Genomic DNA, 22,698 nt, shown 5'->3' with positions numbered 1-22,698 from the left:
AGTAAGAATTTAAATATTAACAAGACGTTAATATAATATATAGGGTGGATATAAAAAAGGAATACTTAATCGTTTCTTTTACTTAATATATATATATAAAAAAAAATACTAAATATTATAATTTCATATATATAAAATAAATCACAAATATTAATTACAAAATTATTATTATTATTATTTTAATATCAATAATATTTAAAAATATTACTAACAAATTAAAAACTTTTGACGTTTAACTTCTCCTTATTAAGTAAATATTATTTTTAATTTTCATTGATTTAGATATTTTCAAATATTTTCAAATATTTTCAACGATCAAAATTTTTTTAACGCTCAAGCGTTCCATTTTTCTAAACCACCCCTTATACAAACATGAGGCATCCATCAATCTGTCATATTCCTTTCACACGTAGCATTATTCGGCGTTCTATTGTGATTTTCCGGAAAAGTTTGCGATTATAGCCGTGAAAAACATTATCCTTTGACAAATTTTGATTTAAAAGAAGGAACCTATTTGGACGGCAATTACTTTCTATCCTATGCAATTCTCGCGGCTTAATTCGCGCGAAGCATGCTCTCATCTAGCGACCTTCATTTCCTACTTTTCCTTTTCACTTTTTTAAAAATCTCTTCTCTTTTCTACGAATCCGTATAATTTTCTTACAAAATTTCCTGACCATTTAAAATCGTAACGATCATGATTATTTCTTTCTTTCTTTTTTTTTTTTTTTTTTTTTTTTNTTTTTTTTTTTTTTTTTTTTTTTTTTCTCTCTCCTTAGGATTAGCAGGCTTTATACCTACCATGTTCTTACACGTTCGATCGAGCACAGTGACATCGGATAATACTTGCATTTTTTTGATGCGTCCACGAAACTCTATTCTCTGAATATTCGCTGGGATTTGTAGTATACTATTCTACCGTTTTCCGTTGTCAGCTAAACCGATCGAAGAGACAAAAGGAAATACAAATTACTTTCTAAGTACGTAGAAAACGTATTAAAAAAAAAAAAAAAAAAAAAAAAAAAAGAAAGAAAAAGAAAAAGAAAAAAAATATTTCCGTAAATTCTATATAATCTTCGTGATGTAACATAATTATAAATTTATTAAGCGATTTGTTTTTCGGGAAGGGAATCTTTGCATTTCACAGATCGATTGAAATTCGATAAACGTCTTTGGTTCGGAAATACCTATTTATTATATGATTATATATATGTATATATATATATGCGCGTGTCGTGAAAAACGTAATACCACCATGGTAATGATACATATATTCATATTGGTCTGATTCTTTTTTTTTTTTTTCTCCCGCTCGAATTTCACGCGGTTCTGAGCACAAAAAAAGAACTCCGTAATTGACTCTTCTCCTCCCTTTTCTTTCTTTCTTTTTTTTTTTTTTTTTTTTTTTTTTTGTTTTTTTTCCCCCTATTTTGTCAGCCGACAAATCTCTTAATCTCAAGTAATATTATAACGGTATATACTATAAGCATATATATATATGCATATATGATTAGAACATTAATATACATATAACTATCATATATATATGCATAGATATATATATTAAATATTAATACACGATTTGAAATTGTTAAATTATGCGGGAAAACGAAGATAAAAAGAATTGGCGCGATTATTAAATTGTACTAGAAAAACTGAGCATCGATCAACATTGATGGAAATAGATCTCCTCTCGTAGATATGAAACAAAAGAGAGAGGGAGAGAAAAAAACGAATTAACTATATCTATAGTCTTTGAAATACCCTTTGAATTTCTCGTTTCGAGTTTCGGCGCTTTTTATAAACAAGAAATGAGATATGCGTAATGCTTGTCTCGTTGATAAAAAAAAAAAAAAAACGAATGTAATAACGATCATAATAATAATAATAATATCAATAATTACGAATAATTATCGATAAAGTATTTTTTTAATTATCGTTTATATTTGCTGCGATAGCAGCGAAATCTATGGTCACGTTTCGAAGCGATCCTTTGTAAAATGAACGATCAAAATTTTTTTCCTTTTTCTCTATACATATTTTCCTTTTCTATTTTTCTTATTTTGCTATCGTTCTTTTCGACTATACGAAATAAAAAAACAATTTAACTTTACGCGAGTTGTGCGGACGATCGAAAGCGAGATGGAGCACGTTTGACGATATCAGTTTAACCTCTAAAGTGCAAAAGTACAATCATTCTAACATCATTCAATACGGATTTCGACTTTGTGTTAAAATTTATTTTTCCATCTTATGAGACTCGACAATTTTATTTCAAAGAATTGTAAATCAATAAATTTCATTTTGATCTAAAATTAACACTCCTTGAGAATGATCAATAAAGTGAATTCCGACACCGTAAAGGTTAAGTTAGAAACATCTCGTAGACGAATATAGAAGTTGCTCCACGTCCAGAATTTCTGCCCCATGAAATTTTATGCTTTTTCTTTTTTCCATTTTTTTCTATACACACGTATATTATACATGCATTTATATATATATGTAATATAACCAGAATAAGCAAGATCTTGGAAAGAGAATCTTGTCGCTAGAGTACAATCGATCGATCGATTCAACTGCGAAGCCTATCTCTAACGAAATTTCGTGCACGCAGCATTATTTTGTCTCTTATTTTTCCCTTCAGTCGGCGAACGCGGTCTTAGGTCGTCGAGAAGAGGCTAGCAAGCAGCCTGAGCTCGACACACACGAAGATAGCTTATATGGTGTGTGTATGTGTGTGTATTTCTTCGTACACGAAGCTCGAAACGATATTAATCGCTTATCTTCGTTTTTTTATACTTTTTTTTGTCTTTTTTTTTTCGTATAATTTTTTATTCGTTTCATTGAATTATTTTTTAATCTGGCAGTATAATAATTGGTGTATAAAATTTTGTTTTCAACACGTTTCTTTTTCTTTTTTTTTCTTTTTTTTTTTTTTATAATTCTTTGTTTTTTATCCCCATAAATCTTTATCTTTACCGACACATCGTTTTTATTTTTCGACGGTTTTCATCGGTCCATCGTCATCCCCATAAAATTCCTGCCTAATTATAATGTAGACTCGCGGCGAATTCGTCTAATTAATTCGATAAAATTTTGAGAAAAAATATCACAATTGCCTTTAAATTTATGGCGAATTTTCGTTCTAGACTTGCCTGCGTCCTTCCAGGAAGAACAATCGGTCAAACCGAATATTCGATTCGTCTTCTCGGTCTTCCGTTCGTCCATAACGCGGATCATGCGCGTATCCCACGTTAAATTACGTATGAAGAATTATACTATAATGATCCCGTATACGTGATATTCGTAAACGAATATTTAATTTTTTTAACTGAAATCCAGAAATATTCGCGTTCTAAATCGTATTAACAAATTGATACGCAACGATCGACTTTTTCGATATCTAAAAATCAAATTTTTCATTTAGAAAGAAAAAAAAAACCTCTATCCAAATCTTAATCTTTTTTCAACTAAATACATATCGATTTCATTCATTTGATATTGAATTAAATTCCAAAAAGTAAAACAATATTTGTCCAATCAATACCTATAAAATTAAAAATGTTAAATTCAAAGTATTATTTTTATGATATTTCTGGAAATCAGCGAGCACATTCGTCCACGAATGCACGTATGAAGCCTATTGTGAGGCAGACGGACGAATAATTGGTCGAACAATCGACCGGCCATGATGTGGGACACGCACACGTGATACACGGACCCACTAGGTCTCTCTTTTTTCTGCGGAGATCGCGTGACGACATCCCTCGAGAAGGCAAGGCAAGAGAGCCAGGCGAGAAAATCGAGCCAAAGTGCTCTCATCGGATGAAGGAAGACCTATTGCAATGACCTAAGAGTCGGTTCGGGAACTAGCACATGTTTTCAGAAACGCGCGTACTTCTACTCGTAATTTTTTCGAAGTCGCGTGCCTCTTTTTTTAATCTATCTACCGAGCCAGGAAAAAAAGTTCCTTTTTTTTCATTTTTTTTTTTTTTTTTTATTAATTTTTCTTTTAAAATTTTCTTCTTGTTACTGGCGAATCAGAAGCAAGGCTGTGTTCCGCGCCCTCTTGCGTTTGATCAGAGAATGGGAGTGAGAGAAAAGATAGATAGAGAGATAACATAGAGAAAAAGTCGAAAAAGAGAGTCAGAGAGGGCGCGACAGTCTAAGGACGCCTCGTTCCGTACCGCCAATTATTCGCTATCTACTAGTCAAAACCCTTTATTACGGCTAAAAAGACCCTGACGGAGTTTGCCAAGTGCCAGACGAGAGCGATAAGAAATCGTTCGACGATCGGTCAACGATCTTCTGTTTTATTTATTTTTTTTTTCTATTTTCTTTTCCTTTAGAACGTATATACTTGATTCTCATCTTACACGCTTCTATCGACAACGCAACATCGTTTGTATTTGAACGAAGTCGAACACAACAATTTTCCTTTAACAATCTATTTATTCTTTTCTTGCCACGTACGAAAAACGTGATCGGCCCTTCTAACCGTCCGCCATCCGTCATGGGATTGACGTATCTCTCTAGGTCCGTGTTTCTCTCATCGTCAACCTCGTTTCCCACGAAGAAAGATAATCGAGGGGAACACCGAGTAAACACGACTATATTTTACAAGAAGAATAAGAGACGAAGATAGAGAAAGATGAAGAAGATGTTTCGGTGATCTGACACATCTCGCCCAACTCCTCACACCACAGAGATCGTTTATATCGTTCCTCGATACTTCTTTGTGATGCTTCTTTATCGAGATCTGTTTATGGATCAGGTCGAACGGTTTCGCAAAAATGGTGGACGATATCGTAGAGTATGTCTTCGCTAATCCGTGACCACGTGATACAACGCGAATCGAATACGTGTGATTCGCGCGTGTATCGTGCGAGTATTGTCGCCATCGCCGCGGCAACAACAACGTCACGATTGTTGGTGATAATGACGATGACGACGACGACTTGTAACTTTGACTGTTACGACTGAACTGACTGACTATGTGTTTGACTGTGTGGATATTGGCAATTGTTTGCTGGCAGTTGGCGAGAAGTTTAATGTAGCATTGGCAAACTCTGGGGTCGACTCGGCGACGATCTCCGCCCGCGGACATACGAACGGAGCGGCCGCTTGGCCTAGTCGCCGAAACGACTGCAGGCCTTCTTCCATTTGCACTGTGTGCACCATAGGTCGCGATGCTCCATACCGTAGACCTTGCGGCATTTCTTCGTCTCGCCGCGAATCCGTCGGGGCGACGATGGCATCTTTCCCGTCGACACCGTCAGCAGGCCCATGTTCTGTTGGTACGCCTGGAATGGCCTGGGTGACAACTTTATATGCTTGATCGGTGTACCCTGTTTACGAAAACAGAGGTTGTATAAAATTATTATATTTTGAGGTTACGAGATCATTTTCTTAATTCAATCAAGAATAAAATGAATTTTCAATTTCTTTTAAAAGTTATATATAAAAATTAAATCATACACCATACCAGTAATGTATGCATGTATCAACGTACCGGTGATTGCGAAGTGGCGAATGTGGTTCGTTCTCTGATGCTCACCATCATGTTTTCTGCATTATTAGTAGCAGAAGTGGTTTCCAAACGGAGCTGTTTCTGATACTCCGGATCCTCGTGCGGAGGTCTGGCCATGTCCCTATGTGACATCGTTGGTGGAGAACTCATATGATCGACAGCCACCTCCTGATAGTAGAATTCTTCCTCATGATCGGAAATGTCATCGTCCTCTTCGTTATCGTAACTGTTAGTCTTTTTAGGTCTGAAAAAACGTGCGTGATCCTCGTTAAACGTGTCTATCTGAATGCACGCAAAACGTGTGGGCAATCTATTCGACCGTGAACGAACTCTATTCCATGTACACGATGTCCGGTATAGTTAGTGGAATTTATCTTATCGCACGGTTCAAGGTTAACGCTTGAACGTCAAAGAATTTGAAGAATAATGTAGAGATGAATATTACGACATTTCAAGAAATGATATACAAGAAAATTCGTATATAAACGCGTAGAAGATTAAATTTGGGATGGATTAATGTATTTTTCAATTAATTTCAGTGAATTTGTTATTTTTCATAAAAAAAGTATTATTTTATTTATATAAAAAATCTAATTAATTAGTTATAATAAAAATGTCAAAACTATGCTCTTTGCGTACCTTATAATATTAAGTACTCAAATTAAATTGATACTGAAATTGAGAATTAATTCCCGTGCAACGAGTTCGTGCAACAGATGCGATAAAATATCGGATTTTCATGAGACTTGTTGCGTCTTACTATATATTTAAGACTTACCCCAAGTGTGATTGGCGCACGTGCTCTTCGATAAGCGGCACGGTCGCCTTGATTTCTAAACAACCTGGCCAAGTACATTTAAATACTACTGCTGCATTAGCCTAAAATCAGAATAAATCTTGTGTTATTGACTAAATACATAATATATTATATAATTTGAATTTATCTTACATAAATACTAATGGATAATATTTATACAAAATATACAAAATTTTATATCATGCAACTTTATATATTATATGAATTAATAATTTTGTTTCACAGAAAAACATTATTTACAACATTTTTCAAATATTATTTTCACTGAATCGTTATTTTTATATCTCTAATCACGATTATAGACTCCAACTCTATATAATTTATAACTCTATATTTGTATATACTTATTGCACTAATGTATAACCTATAAATCGTAGATTTTCTTGGTATCGTAATTTATTTTTCATAAAGTGTTCCGATTGTTTTGAAGACATGGCGACTGTATTTTCAAACATTATCAGAGTGCCGAAAATATCTCATGAAGGATTTTAGACGTCCTTTAACGATATCTCACGGTCCGTCGACAAGCATTGTAGCGTGAATCGTACGTAACTATATCGCGGAAAGCCCCATGGTACAAGGGGAAAATCGATGCGCAGCAGCCGTCGCATACGTTGTGCGCAGCCACGTTTCTTTGTTTATATCGGCCGGCACAGTGATGCCGGCACGATCACGTGCTATTGATCCGAGAACGATACTTCTCCGTCGGGCCACGCGGTCGTGTTACGATCGTGCTTTTAACGTTTCAATATGGTCTGTCCTTCAAATATGAAATACTTATTATTATGCTTTTAGAAAGAATCGAATTATAAAATTAATAATGAAAGAATGCTGACACATGAAGAATTATATATGCGGTGAGAAAAGGATTTTGGATTAAGTTAAAAAGAAATTGAAGATGAAGAAATTTATTTAGAGCTATTCTGCAACTTGTTGTGGATTTAATATTTATATTTGGTGAACAAAATTTAGGATTTTTTGGTAACTCGTTAAAAAAAATTTGACAAAAATATCATTGTTCAATGAAAATTGCAGTAGTTAATAACTGTGATGAATTATCGATGACCAAATAAAACGTGTTAAGAAAAAAAAGTTAAGAATTTATAAATTTCTAATATGAAAGGTATATCGTATATTTAAATGAGATGAGCGATCTGAATTTTATATTTAAAAATACAAGTGCTTTAAAAATATTCTATAAATATAATAATTAAATAATTTATAGGTACTATAAACAACTAATTTTAAAAAAATGTTTAATAAATATAAAATTTCAAATCATTTTCTTTTTTGACTTAAAATTTTATAATAATTATTCTGTAACATATAACTATTCTATACTATACACTCGTCATCTTCATATTCCATACATACATATCTTTTTATTTAAATTCAATAGGCACTCTAATTCTAACTTATTTTATACAGAAATAACAGGAACTCTAACTTGTTCAATAAATAATAAAGAAGATAATGATAGAAGACAATCTAAAGCTACGTTTTGCTGAATATATCGATTCCTATACCATTTGATAAAGTACGATATAGAAGATACGTTAGAAATACCAGATTGAAACAATATCATTGTTCAAAAGACAAATTATTTATTGAAACTTAAAAATTTATTAAAATTTCATTGATAAGTTTTTTAAATTTTCTAATTTAAGAATGAAATAAAACAAATAACTTTTTGAAATTACGATCAAAAGATTTATTGTTAAGATAAGATTATATCCTAATTAATAAAAAGTAACGAAGTATAAAATTTATCTTACATAATTGCAACTTCAGAAGTTAACGAAATATTTGACTTTTATAATAAGAGATCTATGAGAACAATCTGTTTTAAAGGGAAAGAGTTTGATGTTGGTTAAAAATTTCGACGCAATATCTGACAATATACTTCTTTCGAAAGAACATTCGAATCACGAAAGGTTAAAAGCGAAGGACACTGTAAGAGGAGACACTTTTGAAGAACATGGTGGTCAAAACGAGTTTTTCGCTGTCAGGTCACTGCTGCTGATCCATAAATTTCAAATCTAAATTGTAAAATAGGAAGAAAAATTTTAGAAAGTAGTATTTTATTTTTCTTTCGACAAGAATTTAAAAGTTAATATTATTTAAAAATTTTTAAATTCTAAATTTTTTAAGTTCAGATATTTCAGAATTAATAAATTATACTATCTTATAATTTTATTTTTTAATTATTTGTTTCTAAGCTTTAAGAATTTTAAAGTTTTTGAGAAAAAGAAAGTTTTTATAGTTGTAAAGTTACAAAGTCAGAAAAATTGTTTTAAAATTCTAAAATTATAATGTTCTAGAGTTATAGAATTTTTTTTTAGAATTCTTAAATTTTAAAAGTTTTGTAGAAATTGACATCATTACAAATATTTATATTCAGAGACTCGATGAAGTGACTCGAGATGTGAATCTTTCCTATCCATCAAATGAATCAAATAGAAAACATTGTACAGATATCTGTTGGATTTTTAAACTTCCGCAAAACAGGAAAAGAATCGGTCAGAAAGCTGTTCTCGCTACTTCAAGGACCTTTCTGATCGTGACATCACCTCTGAAACGGTACACGCGGCCAGGCGTATATACAGGCGTACATAAGCATTGCCGAGGTCACAGACCTTCTATGCCGGTTGGCAAGCAATGCTCTCCCTTTGCTTTGCTTTGCTTTGCTTTGCTTTGCTTTGCTTTGCTTTGCCTTGCTTTGCCTTGCCTTGCTTCCTATCGAAAAAGTCAGAGCCGATCCTTTCCCCTCTTACCCGCGTTGACTTTCAGTTTGTTAATAATTGTGGATAAAGATTGCTTATGTTGGTATACGTGTATCATCAGAAATTTAAATCAATGAATAGGATGAAAACAGATTTTCTAAAATATCCTTTGATTGCATAATCATATGACCAGTTTCGTTTCTACAAAAAAAGAAATATTCGAATATGAAGTATACGGCAGTACATATGCGCTAGTAATATATGTTTTATATACATATATATATATATATACGAAGTTCTATTAACAGGTTGTATGCGACGCGATGCACAATACGAGCGATGTAATTGGTCACAGTCCGTCCCATTGGCGAGATCTTCTAAAAGGAGCAATGAGAATGGAAGAAAGAGAGATGTCAAATCTTCACAGACGAAGAGAGGATGATTTTCTTCAGTGCGGTTGTATCGTTGCGCAGTCTTCAGTTGGCAGGGATGAGTAAGCGAGTCGACAGGGTTGCCGAGTGCGCTAGAGTCGTCCGTGGGTGCATCGCGCGCGTGATACGATGTTGCCGGTAGTATAGATAGGCAAGATGGGGATGCACGCGGCTGGTCTGATGGGACCATGCCGGGCCGGAGCCATCTACCCTAGACTGTAGACTCGTTTACGTGACGATCTTCTCTCCTTCCCTTCGTTCCCTTTATCATGTACATGTACACGCACACGCACACGCACGCTCTCTGAAATCTATCTAGTAATGTCACGCGTGCATGCTGGCGTTGATATCATGGCGCACTGTGCCTCAAATTGCTTATAATTAGACCGTGCATGCGATCATATATATAGCACGAATGAACGTACTCTGCGAATGAAAATTCCAAGCAAGGTCTCTTCTCGCAGGCTAACCATGTGTTTGTTTCACTTCCATCATGAGAATATTTGATGTGTATATTATAGAATGGCATATATGTAGAACAACATCGTAGCAGCGAATCGACATTCTCTACGTTCGAGGTGAACGTAACAAGCGAGACATGGGATACGAAAATCGATCCCAAACTACTTGCAACTTGCTTTCTACATAGCTCTCGCTTTCTCGTCACACTCTCCATGTTTGCTGTCTTGAAAACAATATATTTCCTTTCAATTCTTTTAGATGTTCGATCTTTAGTATTGTATTTTGTCTTTGGTATTGCTTCTTTCTCATTTTTTTTTATTAAAACATATATGTTTAGAATTTGTATTTTTTATCGAGATAATATTTGATTCATTTTTTAATGTCAAATTTATATAAAATGCATCGTATTATAATTTCTCTTTTTTTCATTTTTTTTCATCTTATGATATTATTTAACATTGTGTATTCCCATTGACATCACGCTAATTCGATGTCAATTCCCATTTTCGGATCGCGTCGTCACTGTGCACGCCAATACTTTCCACGAGTATCGGACGTATCGTGCGCGCGACAAAAGAAAGAAAGAGATGAATATATATGGTCGAAGTAAGAAAGATAGAAAGAAAGAGAGTGGAGTCAGTATGAAGAAGTGGGGAGGCAAGGGTAATGCCCGGGAAACCAAAACAAACCAGGCTTCTGTGTGTTAGCGCGTCGATCCGTGGCGTGTGGTGAGGGTCGGACGTTGACCCTTCTTAACACACGAATGCTTTACGCACGAACATGGAGTATACAGGGTGACGAGAGAAAAATCTATGGGTTTGTTATGGGGTATCTTGTAACTGAAGGTAAATTCCGCTAGTCCGAGTGCATTAAGATTAATAAGTTTTAAATTAAGTGCAACAGAATTATGATAAAGCTCACTGTCATTTGAAAATTCTGAAAGCGATGAGATGATGCATCAAAGTTACAATGCCTCAATAATTTTTTTTACATTTGCGTTTTTTTTTTTCATTTTTTAAAATGATAAAAATAAGTTATTGAAAAAACTTGTGCTTTCTATATTCGATTTTGTATGTTTAAATATTGTTGTATTGAGTGACATGTATACGCACGTGTCAAAGCATACTATTGTTTACTTTAAAGCATGTCAGAAGCAATACTGGAGATAATAGATGCATACAAAGAGCAAGAAGTTAGTCTAAAGTGTCATTGTTCGACGTTGGCAATGCGTAGAAATTCGAGCGGTAAAAAATGCATGGGGCATAGAAACGCGCTGGAACAGCAGATTCGGCGCAATTTCCAAGCAAGAACTGAGGTCGACGACACAGAAAACAGAGAAAGAAAATCGTTTCGAGCACGCGAGAGGCAGGGAGGGCGGAGAGCATTGAACATCCGTGAGTCACGATGTATCAGGATATTCAACTGTTTACAATTTATAATTGGTCATTAGAAACATTATATATAAATATTGATTCAAAAATGAAACAAATTTTTCAGAATACATTTTTCTTTTATTAAACTTTTGTATTCGTTAATGACAAAATTTATTCGAAAAATATACGTGCGATTAGTCTCGATTTACCGGTGTGATCGTCGCCATTATGAAGGTCAGCGCCACCATCGAGAACATTGTGAAACGGCAGTTGCTTGGTTATAAGAGCAAAGAAGAACAATATACAGAAGAAGTAGGATTAAAAGAGTGAAAGACTCAAGAACAAGAGTGAAGGAGGAAAGAGTAGCGCATGCGCAATCGTGTTGTTTATGTCTCCGAGTGGCGTGCGCTTTGCCAGCGTCTACGTGAAACGATAGAGGACGCTAGTACACCAAACTAGCAACAAATCAGTCATAATATATGCGTTGTCTTTCAATCGAATGTGTCACTTTGTCATTTGGATAGATGAACGCGAGCCAACAGCAACAATCAAGATAACTAGTGAACAAAAATGATAACGAGATAGGATAAAAGGCAAGCGACATGACGCGCGAATTGTCGGTCATTTCCCTCCATGCTTATCGTCTTATCGTTGACTTTGACTTTGACACGAAATACATTCCATTTATATTGTAAAATCTGGTCGGTTACCTTCTTTGTGCTATTGCAATAAAAATATACGCATATTGTTCTTCACGCGCAAAACCGTTAAATTCAAAATGAAAACAAGGCGAGGCTGATTAATCATGGCCGACGCTACTTCGTGTTATCGATATATCAGTCATAGCATTTGTTTTTTCTGGTATATTTGAGAATACTGAAAATTAACATAACTCAAGATTCTATTTTCTAATGGAGATTAATTAACACAATAATTGTCCTAATTAGTTTGACTCAATATTTTTATATTCTAATTATTCATTCTCAATCGAAAGAAAATAAACGAATATATTTTTATTAATAATACAATTAAAATAATTGGAATTATTTATATGATAAAATTATACGTAAAATTGCAAGAAACATAATTATATATCAAATACATTTTTATCATTATAATATAACATGTTTTATGATGCATAGATTATTAATAAATAAAAATATTCTTTTACTTTCTATGCATATAAATTATAGAAAACAATAGTGTATTTATATTTTATTATGGTTAATTCTTTTATTATGGCATTCAATAAAGTTTTATAATAGAAAAACAGTTTTCAGTTTTTTTAAGAAATTTGCAATATTTATAAAGTTATTCAATGTAAAATATTTTAATCTATGATTTCTAATTCTATTTTATTCTATATATTCTATATATTCTATATAATTCTATTATTCTAGATATTTTCAAATTTTTTTATCGAAAACGAATATCATTTCGTTTAAACTACAAATGTTCAAGAATTCTCAATAACGATTGGTGAGAACTCACTGAAATCTCGATTGGTTGTTTGCTTGGTTGTTCCTTTCTATCTTGTTTTTCGTGACCACATTCCAGACAATTATACGTTAAAAAACACGATCATAGTAGAACTGCCGAAACTGGTAGATACCGTTATTAGTAGAAAACACTTTTCGTCGACAAATCTCATCGTAATTCATTCTTAATTGCTCTACGTGAAACAATGTTAACGATAGTGATACTCGTGAACTCGTGAATAGTGCACAAACGTGTATAAGTGTCATAAACGTTGAAACGCATCTACTTGGTCACGTATGAGAATTTTTCTGACGGTCAACATGCGGATTGAATCGCAGTGTGCAAACGGGCACACGTTACGCTTTTAAGGCGGCTGTCAGGCCTGACAACCGACGAGTTGTTACCGTTCACTGCTTCTCGAACTCACGCCAGTGATTGTTCATATAGGAACGTTTTTTTCAAGGCCAGAGAGGCTTACCGCAACGAAAGAAATATTTATTCGCGCTCTTATCGCGAGAGGCTCACTTGTTATTGCCAAACTGGACATAATACGTGACTGTTTAGTCGTTATCGGTCGAGGAAGGTTCAACATCCAATCTGAAGTCGCGAAAAGTATACATAGTACGTTCGATTCGATAAAAAAGTATCAGGAAATTCGATCGATGGTATGGCTGGCCTCTTTCGATGCAACGAGGCTAGCGTCCTTGAGTTGGTTTCTAACTTCATCGCTTGCTACATCGTTTACTACATATTTTCTACTCTTTCTATTTTTGATTCAAGGTAATTTTAATACTTTTTAATACTACGAATGTTATTTCGAAGCTTAAGTATTATTTTTTGCTTTTTTAAAATTGATTATGATCGTTTAAATTTACTACATCTGATGATTCATGTCTGTACCCATATGCCTAATTTCAAACGAGACTACAGACGGAGTCTGTGGATATTTGTACAATTTATTTGCAAGTTTTCGTCTGGTTCCTTGATCCTCGTTCAAGGACTCACTTTCATCGATGTTTTCTAAGTGTTATCGCGTATGCTAATCTCGCAGTTATAAAATTTTGCAAACCGGTATTAATACTTTTAAATTTTAAAATAGCTTTAAATACAAAATTTTACTTAAATTTAAATTATATATATATATATATATATATATATATATATAAATTTTATTAAAAACGAATAATTAAAATAATTGAAATAAAGAGATAAAGAAAATTATAATTTAGCTGAAAATTCTTTTAATATAACCTCTCTCGTGATCCACCATATAGACTCGATACTTTTCTTTTTTTAATACATAATTCTTTGTGAATCTATTATTCATATAGCCATTTCTATAATTGCAAAAGATTTGCGCATGATTCTCAGAATTCGCGGGAAAAACAAGTCCGATTATTTTGCACGAGATAAATTATGCGTAGTTGTACTTGCAAAAATAAAATTCGGACTGTCTATTGAATGGTATTTGTTCAATGTGGAATTATCTCTATATTTTCGAATAAACGTTTAGTGCTTTAATTAAATATATTCGTACTAATCAGTTGCAAACAAAATAAAATCAAAAAATGATTTCTATTCTTGGCTCGTGGATAAAAGATCATTATTTGACAACAATTTAAATAAATTTATTTTGATTATTTTTGAAATATAAAATATATATATATATTTTTTATATAAAATATAGATTAGATATACCAATATAACAAACAAAAATAAAATCTCTTACATGTACTCTTTTATTTTTTATTATACTTGAATGTGAAAACAAATATTTTTCTCAATTCATTTTGAGGACAGCAATATTTACACGTTTAAGAATGTGTATCAAAATGATAAGATTGTTATGAATTTCTATTTAGATAAATGTATTTGAGAATACTTTGTAGAAAAAATTAAATATAAATTAAAAAAAAACAAAATTTTACAGAATTATTAAAATGATGCAAAGAATTAAATGAATGATTTACCAATAGAAATATATATATATATACACTGCTGTCTTATAGTGAAAGAATTGAGCGAAGAACAAGGTCATGTTCGCAAATGTTAGAACAGGTGGTACAATCTAAGTGCCAGCTGATTAATGGCTCGCATAGAATGCTTAAACAAAACGGAGAGAAAGGATACAGTTCGAGGATAATATTACCCTAGGGCAGGGTTACTTTCTAATTCTATCAATAAGAAGTGTTCTTTTAAAAATATAATATTGAGATCGATAATTCTTTTTAACTTGTTCACGAATTCTATTATCCGACATTATCGAATCTTCCATTCATCTCATTCAATTTTAACATTCTTTGTTATTCCTAAAATACAGTTCTTTATTCTCGCTGATGCTATATTTATCTTGAATCTTTTCTTCGTTTCTTAGTTCTCTAAAAATATCCGTTTCAACGATAAAATGATTGAAAATAAAAATAAGATATATAATAGAATACGTAAATATTTAGATGTCTTACATAATTCCATAAAATTCATCTGTACTAACCTCAAAGACCATTTCAAATAAAAGAATTCTCTTTTAATACTATCTAACCTACAATACAACCTAACCTCTACAATTGCCAACCGTTAACAAGTTCTTCCAAGTAAACTCTCTTTCTATACACACACCCAAGTAAAAGTATATTACCATCACCAATTCTGCTTTCGATTTCTGCATGCTTCGACGACACAGAAACGTTTCACAATCCGACTGTTGGTAATCTTCTCTACGTTTCGAAGTTAAAACACAAGTGAGCTAGAACGAGGAAAAAACGATAAAAGAAAAAAAATGGAAGATCCAGTATAATAAACAAATATAACGATCAGTTCCCGCAATTCTAGTTCTTTCTCGACGAATCAGCTAGCTAGCTAATAAACAGCGCAGTGGCTGTGGATTTTGCTTGCAAAGCGTGACAATGATTGATTCCCCGCCGCTGTCAACGGCCTTGCCATGCCGTTGAGACACCGGTTCTCCTCGGTTTACCGAAGTTGAGCAACACGATGGGCGCGGCCTGTCTTAGGACCAGTTTACAGTTACTCAGGCTCAGGGGAAATCGCCTTTCTGACTGGATGAAAATCACTACGCTTGGGGACTTCTGAAGTTAACTCGATGATGTTAATTCTTTTTACAAATTTCAAGCGTAAATTCATAATAATTTTTCGTTCGTATATCTCATTTACACAATTGATTTATATGCAATCTTTCTATGAAATCTCACTGATTTTAAGAATATAATTTTTTGTTTTTTAAATAAAATTTTTAATTAAATTTAAATAATTATTATGAAATTTATGATAAAATAATAATTAAAGCAATTTTGATCTTCTAAAATTATTCGCTTATGTAAATAATAAGTCAGTTAACAAATTGCAATTTGTTTCTTATTATTCGATTCTAATAATTCATGAAAATTATGAATAAACAGAAATATCCATTACATCTGTTTGTTATATTATTTTTTTTTTTTTCATTTAATAGAAATTATTTTTTTTATCAAATAATGAAGAAAGACATATTTTTATATTATTCAACATAAAATATATTAATAATCTTTTGTAGAAAGAAATGAGTTTATTCAATTGAGTGGCGAATAATTTAACGAGCCGTTACGCGCAAGTTTAAACGTCACGCGTTAACGCACGTGCCAAGCAGGAAATGCAAAACGATCGAAAGTCCGTGGATAAATTTCACGCAGGTTAACTGATGATGGTAACGAGTAAAAGCGAAAACGCATTTCTGCCCGCGCCACGAACGAACGTCGTCGTACTTTCCCCTTTCGCGCGAGCATTCCTCTTTCATAAGCTAGTTTTATGGACGAACAAGTCCCTAATAGATATGTGACTTTCCTGACTCGAGATCGATACCGGAGAAAGTTGCACGAATGCGATTCGATCGATGTCGAAACTACTGCTTATGTAAAATATACTGATGATCGGGGATCATGCGAGATTGCGTTCAACGCACAATACATTTCGTATAAATACTTTTTTTTTTCTTGTTCAGGAAGTTTTTAGCGGATCGTTAACCTCCAATTGATTTCTTTTTTAGTGGTTGACAGTTGTTTATCATAAAAGGGATATATTGAAATGTTTCGTAAAATTTGATACCGATGACTTAATTTCATTAAAAGCGTAATTTAATTAAGAATGAAGTTGAGATTGAAATTTACTTTATAATTTAACATTTAAATTTCGAAACTGATAATTTGATAATTTAAATGTAAATATGAAAGTTTGAAATTTTTTAATATTTTTACAAGTTTGAATTTTTGATATAAATTAACAACTTTACGCGAATGTATGATTCCACAAAATATTCCAAATATAAATCAATGCAATACAGCATGATATATCATTCATACAAATGTTATCGTATTTTGTGCATATGGTCGAAATCTCACGGAAATATCTCGCCACATATACTAAAATTCTTAAACGCATTGCTGCTCGATTATGAACATCCATTCTCATGGATTATATCATGTTTTATACGATTCTATATAAATTTTTCTAAAAACTTTATACTTTATAATTTTCTTTCAATAGAAAATTTACGACACTTAAACATTCAAAGAACAAACTCAAGCGCTGAACTTGCTTTCAAATCTCCAATATAATGAAAAACTTCACTCGTAAAACAAGATCTGCCCTAAAACTTTAGTAATTCAAACGACGAGCTTTTTTTTATACATTTTACCAGTAAACTTTCAGTTTCTTATTTAATATTATTGCCCCATAGATAACCATGATAGTTTAAATTAGAAGCTATTCAATTAAACTTTTTAATTTTGAAGTATACATTAAGTTTTAAAAATCTGATACAAACTGATTGAACAATATGAATGGAAAAACATAAATTCCTTTAATAAATTTCAATTAAAAAAATGGGTTAACCTTGAAAAATTTTAAATCTTCACATTTTTTTTATAAAACACTATTAGATTTTAAGACTCTAAAAATTGAACCACTCGACAAATGATTAAGAATCAAAGCATGATGAAGCACCGTCACCCAAGATCGATTATCGTAGCGTTAATGAGGCGGATCGATTCGTCCAGCCAAGGCCCTTAAGAGCTTTAATTGCTCACCACTGCCTTTACTGTTTGAGGTCAAGGTAGAGTCCACAGGGACGGTCGATAACACGCCTGCGCGCAATCATTTCGCGTTTTAGGCGCGCCAAAGAAAGAATAAACGAAAGACAAAAAAACAAAGATAAAGAAAATAAGTTCTTAAGTTCAATTAGATATGAAACGCAAATTTTCTATTTAAAAATAGCAAATAATGCTATTTACGAGGCAATATGAAACTTCAAATTCAAATATTTGTATCTTGATAAATGCATATATAAAAAATTTTAACTAAATATAGGCAATATTAATATTCGAACCTTGCAAATATATATTTAAATCCATCACTAAACTTTAATTATAACATATATCAAAGTTGGGGCATCATGATCCCTCGTTAAGGAAATCCAGAGCCGGGCCAATACGTATATTTGGCGCGCGCGTAAAAAAAACAGCAGGCCAGGACCTAGGACAACTCGAGCCGGAACCGTATCTTATCCCCACCATGAGCCAGCTGTTCGGTAACCAGCTGAAATTCGCAATGGTGCCGCACACGGCCTTGACTCGCCTCCGCCTCTCCAACACCCAAACAGAAAATGTCTAACGAGGACCCCTGCGAAACGAAAGATGTGAAAGAGTGAAAAAGAGAAGAGACCCCTTCTCGATCCTTTTTTCTCTTCTCTTCTCAGTTCTCATTTCGATCGACTCTTTGTCAGTCTGGTTACATATGCACCTGCATGCACGTGACATCGTTTGTCATACAAGTGGAAGTTTTACCTGTCGAGAAAGGGACCGGTTAGATACGTTCGCAGGAAGAATGCTAATCTTATGCCTCGACTTTAGGACTTTTGAAATATACTAGGTGTCTCACTAATCCTTGCTAATTTTCTAACTTTTTTATATTAGGATCATCTTTTATAATAGCTAAATAATTTGTGAACACTTTCTCTTATATTTGTTCAATAAAGATTCAATATTATAGACAATAGCAGAATATTAGAAAATAATCATGTTGAATAATAAAATTAAAATTAAAAAATGAAAATGAAAATTAACAGTGATTTTAGTGACTTTATTTTTCATTTAAATGAAAAAAATAGAAAATAATAATGATTATAAGTAGATAGGTTAATAATAGTACAATTTTAGCAATGATAAAATATAATAATAGATAGATAAGTAAAAAAGATAAAGCTTGAAGTTATTTGGCATTCAAAAGATTAATTTTTTATTTAAAAAAATAATTAACTCGTATGTTTAAACTCTATGCCAAAATTTGAGGTCGATTTCAATGTAAATTACTGAAAAGATAGATATCTGATTATAAAATACGAGCTATCTTAATTAGCAAGAAGATTCATTGCAGACTATAATTCTTATACAATCGATGTAATGTATAATTTTGATGTTAATAAAAGATTACGAACATAAAGATAGATATATATGATTGAACGTGTTGATAACAATTATCAAGCATACTAGTATTTTATCTAAGAATTTTAATCTTAGATAAATCTTAAAATCTTTAAAATAAATAACATTTAAAAGAATAAAAATATATATAAAATAAAAATTAAAAAGATGAACATAAGCTTTACAAAATGAATACGAAATAATCTCACATTTTGCATCTGTTCGTTTAATTTGATCTTCTCACGAACATTCTTTAACATTAAATATTAAATATATGTAATTATTAAGTATTATTAAGTAATTCGCATTGATAAAAAAAAAATGATTTTCAGTAGTACAAACCTACATTTGATCAGCCAGTGAAAGAAAATATTACATCGAACAGGAAGCAAAGCTAGAAGTTTCACGCGTGAAAATGAAATTAAAATGAATTCCACGAAAGAAAATAACATCACGTCGCAATGTTTTCGTTCCTTCCGGTTAGTTACTAGTTTTCTAATACTTGATGTATACACATGTACGTATGCCACGGCACTCCTTACTTCTTTTGCTCATTAGCCGGCGCGTCAAACCTTACAAGGTCGATGAAGCTATAGTTTTCAAGGAGATGTTCTAATGAATATATGCACGTTGGCCTTCCCAAGAACTTGCACGCATTGTGTCTCCAACATTCGCATTCCATTCAACAATCTCAAGATCGCGACAATGAGAAGTCAACTAGCATGGCGCGTATAGTCATAGAATACATAGATCGAGAGTGTGAATTTTCGATTCTGTTTGCGATCTTAGAGTCCTCTTGCGCAATAATTCATGAACTAATAATATTAGTGAATTTACTAGTTACAAAATAGAATGTTACGGATTACTTTTTTATTATTTTAGGATAATTAATTGACTAATTGGAAATAATTCACTTAAAATGAACAATGATAATATTTATGATGTATAATATGATGTATAAATAAAAAATAGAATAAAAAATTATATAAGATATCTACTTTAACAGTAATATTACTTTTTTTATTTTTATAATATTATATAATATTATAATAAAAGTTATTACATTATTTTATTAAATGAAAAATAATTATTTAATTCTTATATTTAATTCTATGGTTTATGAGATTTGAATAATTTATTAGATTGTGAAGCGATATATATATTAACGAGAATGAAGCACAAAAGAATAAAGATTTCAATTTTATTAAACATTTAAATGATTTATATTGTAGTGGAAAAAAACGTGTTTTTCTTTGAAATTAATAACATAATATATATATCGATATTTATGAGATTCTAGTATATTTTTATAGTTTTATTTTTTTTCTTAATTTTTTTCTTTTTTAATCGTAATATTTTTAATTTGATAGAATAAAAAGAAAATTATGATAATCTTATGTTTTAAAAACTATTATAATATAAAAATATTTAATTTCTGAAAAAATAAAAAATGAAAAAATCAATATAACATAAATAAAAAAATTATTTTCTCTTAATAATTATATATTTGCAATAATATCATTTAAAATATTCAATTAAAATTTTAAATTAAATTACAATTCTTCAATGAAAAGTAATACTATCTATCAATATAAAAATACATAATCTTTAATTTGATTCAAAGAGAAAGATTGTAATTACAAATATAAATCTATTTCTAACTGTATCCTGCACGTGATATAACTGAATAAAATATCATCAGAGTCGATCTAATATTTAAAACCTAATCAAATCACATCATCTAATTTTGGATATGTTAATTTTAGAACTGATCAGTTATTATGATCAGTTTAAATATATTAATACACTTGACATTAAGAACATTGAACGCACAACTTCGTGAGTTGTTTAATAATCAAATAATATTTGAGGTTATGGCACGGGCAAAAGTCGTTGAGATGTTTTGTCGATGCAATACATAATGTCGTTCTACGTGGTTGTATTTTTAAACGAGAATCGAATATGTAATAGGAAGAATCAAATGGCTCGTCGAAGTTTGAAAGTATATAAGTATATAAACAAAGAGGATCAGAATTTGTTTTTTACTTGCTTCAAATGTTAGTCATGGTCACCGACACTTATTAACGATCACACAATATTAACGTTGCATATATTAATAATAGAATTATTTTCTACATAATTTATTGATTTGGTAATATCATTAAAAATTTTCCTTTAAAAAAAAGGAAGTTTTGAAAAATGAAATTTGTAATTAGGTCGAAAAATTTATCTGAAAAAAAAAAAATTAAAAATATTATATGAAATTATATATCGAAATTTAATTATTATAATTATTATAATTAATTAAACGAAATCACAAAAGCAATCTAACTAATCTAACACAATATAATAACATCAAAAAAGAAACGAAGAAAAGAAGAGAATTAGAATGTATGATTACACTTCAGACCTGATTCTAGCCGGTTCGTTGTTGCTGGGCGCACGGAAATATGTACTACAGACATTACGGTGAACGTCAAGTTTACGCAATATTATTACGTAAGATAGACGGACGTGTCACAATACAACCCAACGTCCCAGAGTTTCAACTGTACGCACGCATATATATGTATATCGTTGAAAATGAATCGGAACATCCGCATTTGTATATCGAGAACATCTCTATCTGATATTTAGTAAATTTTTAAAAAATTGCACAGATAATTTCATATAATTTTCATAAAATTCAATGTTTCATTTAAAAAATATAATGATATATATCTAATTTACGTTACTATAAATTTTTCATGTATATTTTTCAATTTTAAAAATGATTGGACATTTCTGAATTAGGTTAGGTATAAAATCAATGTCGTCTTTAACTATCAATATTCACACAATATAAAATTGTGAGAATTTCTATTACGTAATATGATATGAAAGATAAATTCGCATAATTTTCTTCTCGTTTAAGTTATGCAAACGACAGGTCGAATTATGTAACTGATTGACAGCTAAGTATGCTTTCTACTATGATTTTACAGTTGAATAACGAAGCAAGCAACGAGTATAGTGCATCGATGTAATTTTATTGCGTTAGATATATTTTTGGATTTACCGGGAAGATGCAGTCGACCTTGATTTCGTTGAGACATTAAATTATCGAATCTAACCACGTGTCAAAGAATTTATGGAAGGATACATTACTCTCACTTTGTCCGTTGAACAACTTTAGAATTATGTTTCCCGTAACGGCCACGGTGTCGCATGTATTGCTATATTTTCATAAAGCGCCGTTTACAATATTCGTCAACTATTCATTTTATCTATTATAAATTACTGTTCAAATATCACTAGGAAAGCTTTGAGAAGTTAAATAGAAAGTGTGATCGCATCATGCGTATAAAGATATAAATGGCTGAATATAATCATGTATTAAATGATTGGAAATTAAAAAATATTTCTTAGTGATTTTT

The 22,698-nt window shown here is 31.6% G+C and overlaps 1 protein-coding gene across 1 annotated transcript in view; it reads right to left on the bottom strand.

The window, feature by feature from the left end:
* Positions 1 to 712: 712 nt before the first annotated feature.
* LOC122712399 (zinc finger protein 395) overlaps positions 713 to 22,698 on the bottom strand; it is a 94,286-nt gene continuing 72,300 nt past the window's right edge. Inside the window, exons 6-8 of the mRNA XM_043932045.1 lie at positions 6,309 to 6,409; positions 5,513 to 5,774; positions 713 to 5,348 (exon numbers count right to left, since the gene is read on the bottom strand). Of these exons, the coding sequence (XP_043787980.1) occupies positions 5,130 to 5,348; positions 5,513 to 5,774; positions 6,309 to 6,409 (582 nt within the window). The 3' untranslated portion in view covers positions 713 to 5,129. The remainder of the gene's footprint in view (positions 5,349 to 5,512; positions 5,775 to 6,308; positions 6,410 to 22,698) is intronic.

The sequence above is a fragment of the Apis laboriosa genome, unplaced genomic scaffold (genome assembly GCF_014066325.1).
Source record: "Apis laboriosa isolate Shangri-la unplaced genomic scaffold, ASM1406632v1 scaffold1_cov151, whole genome shotgun sequence".
Lineage (NCBI taxonomy): Eukaryota > Metazoa > Arthropoda > Insecta > Hymenoptera > Apidae > Apis > Apis laboriosa.
This window is presented reverse-complemented; position numbering and strand designations above follow the sequence as displayed.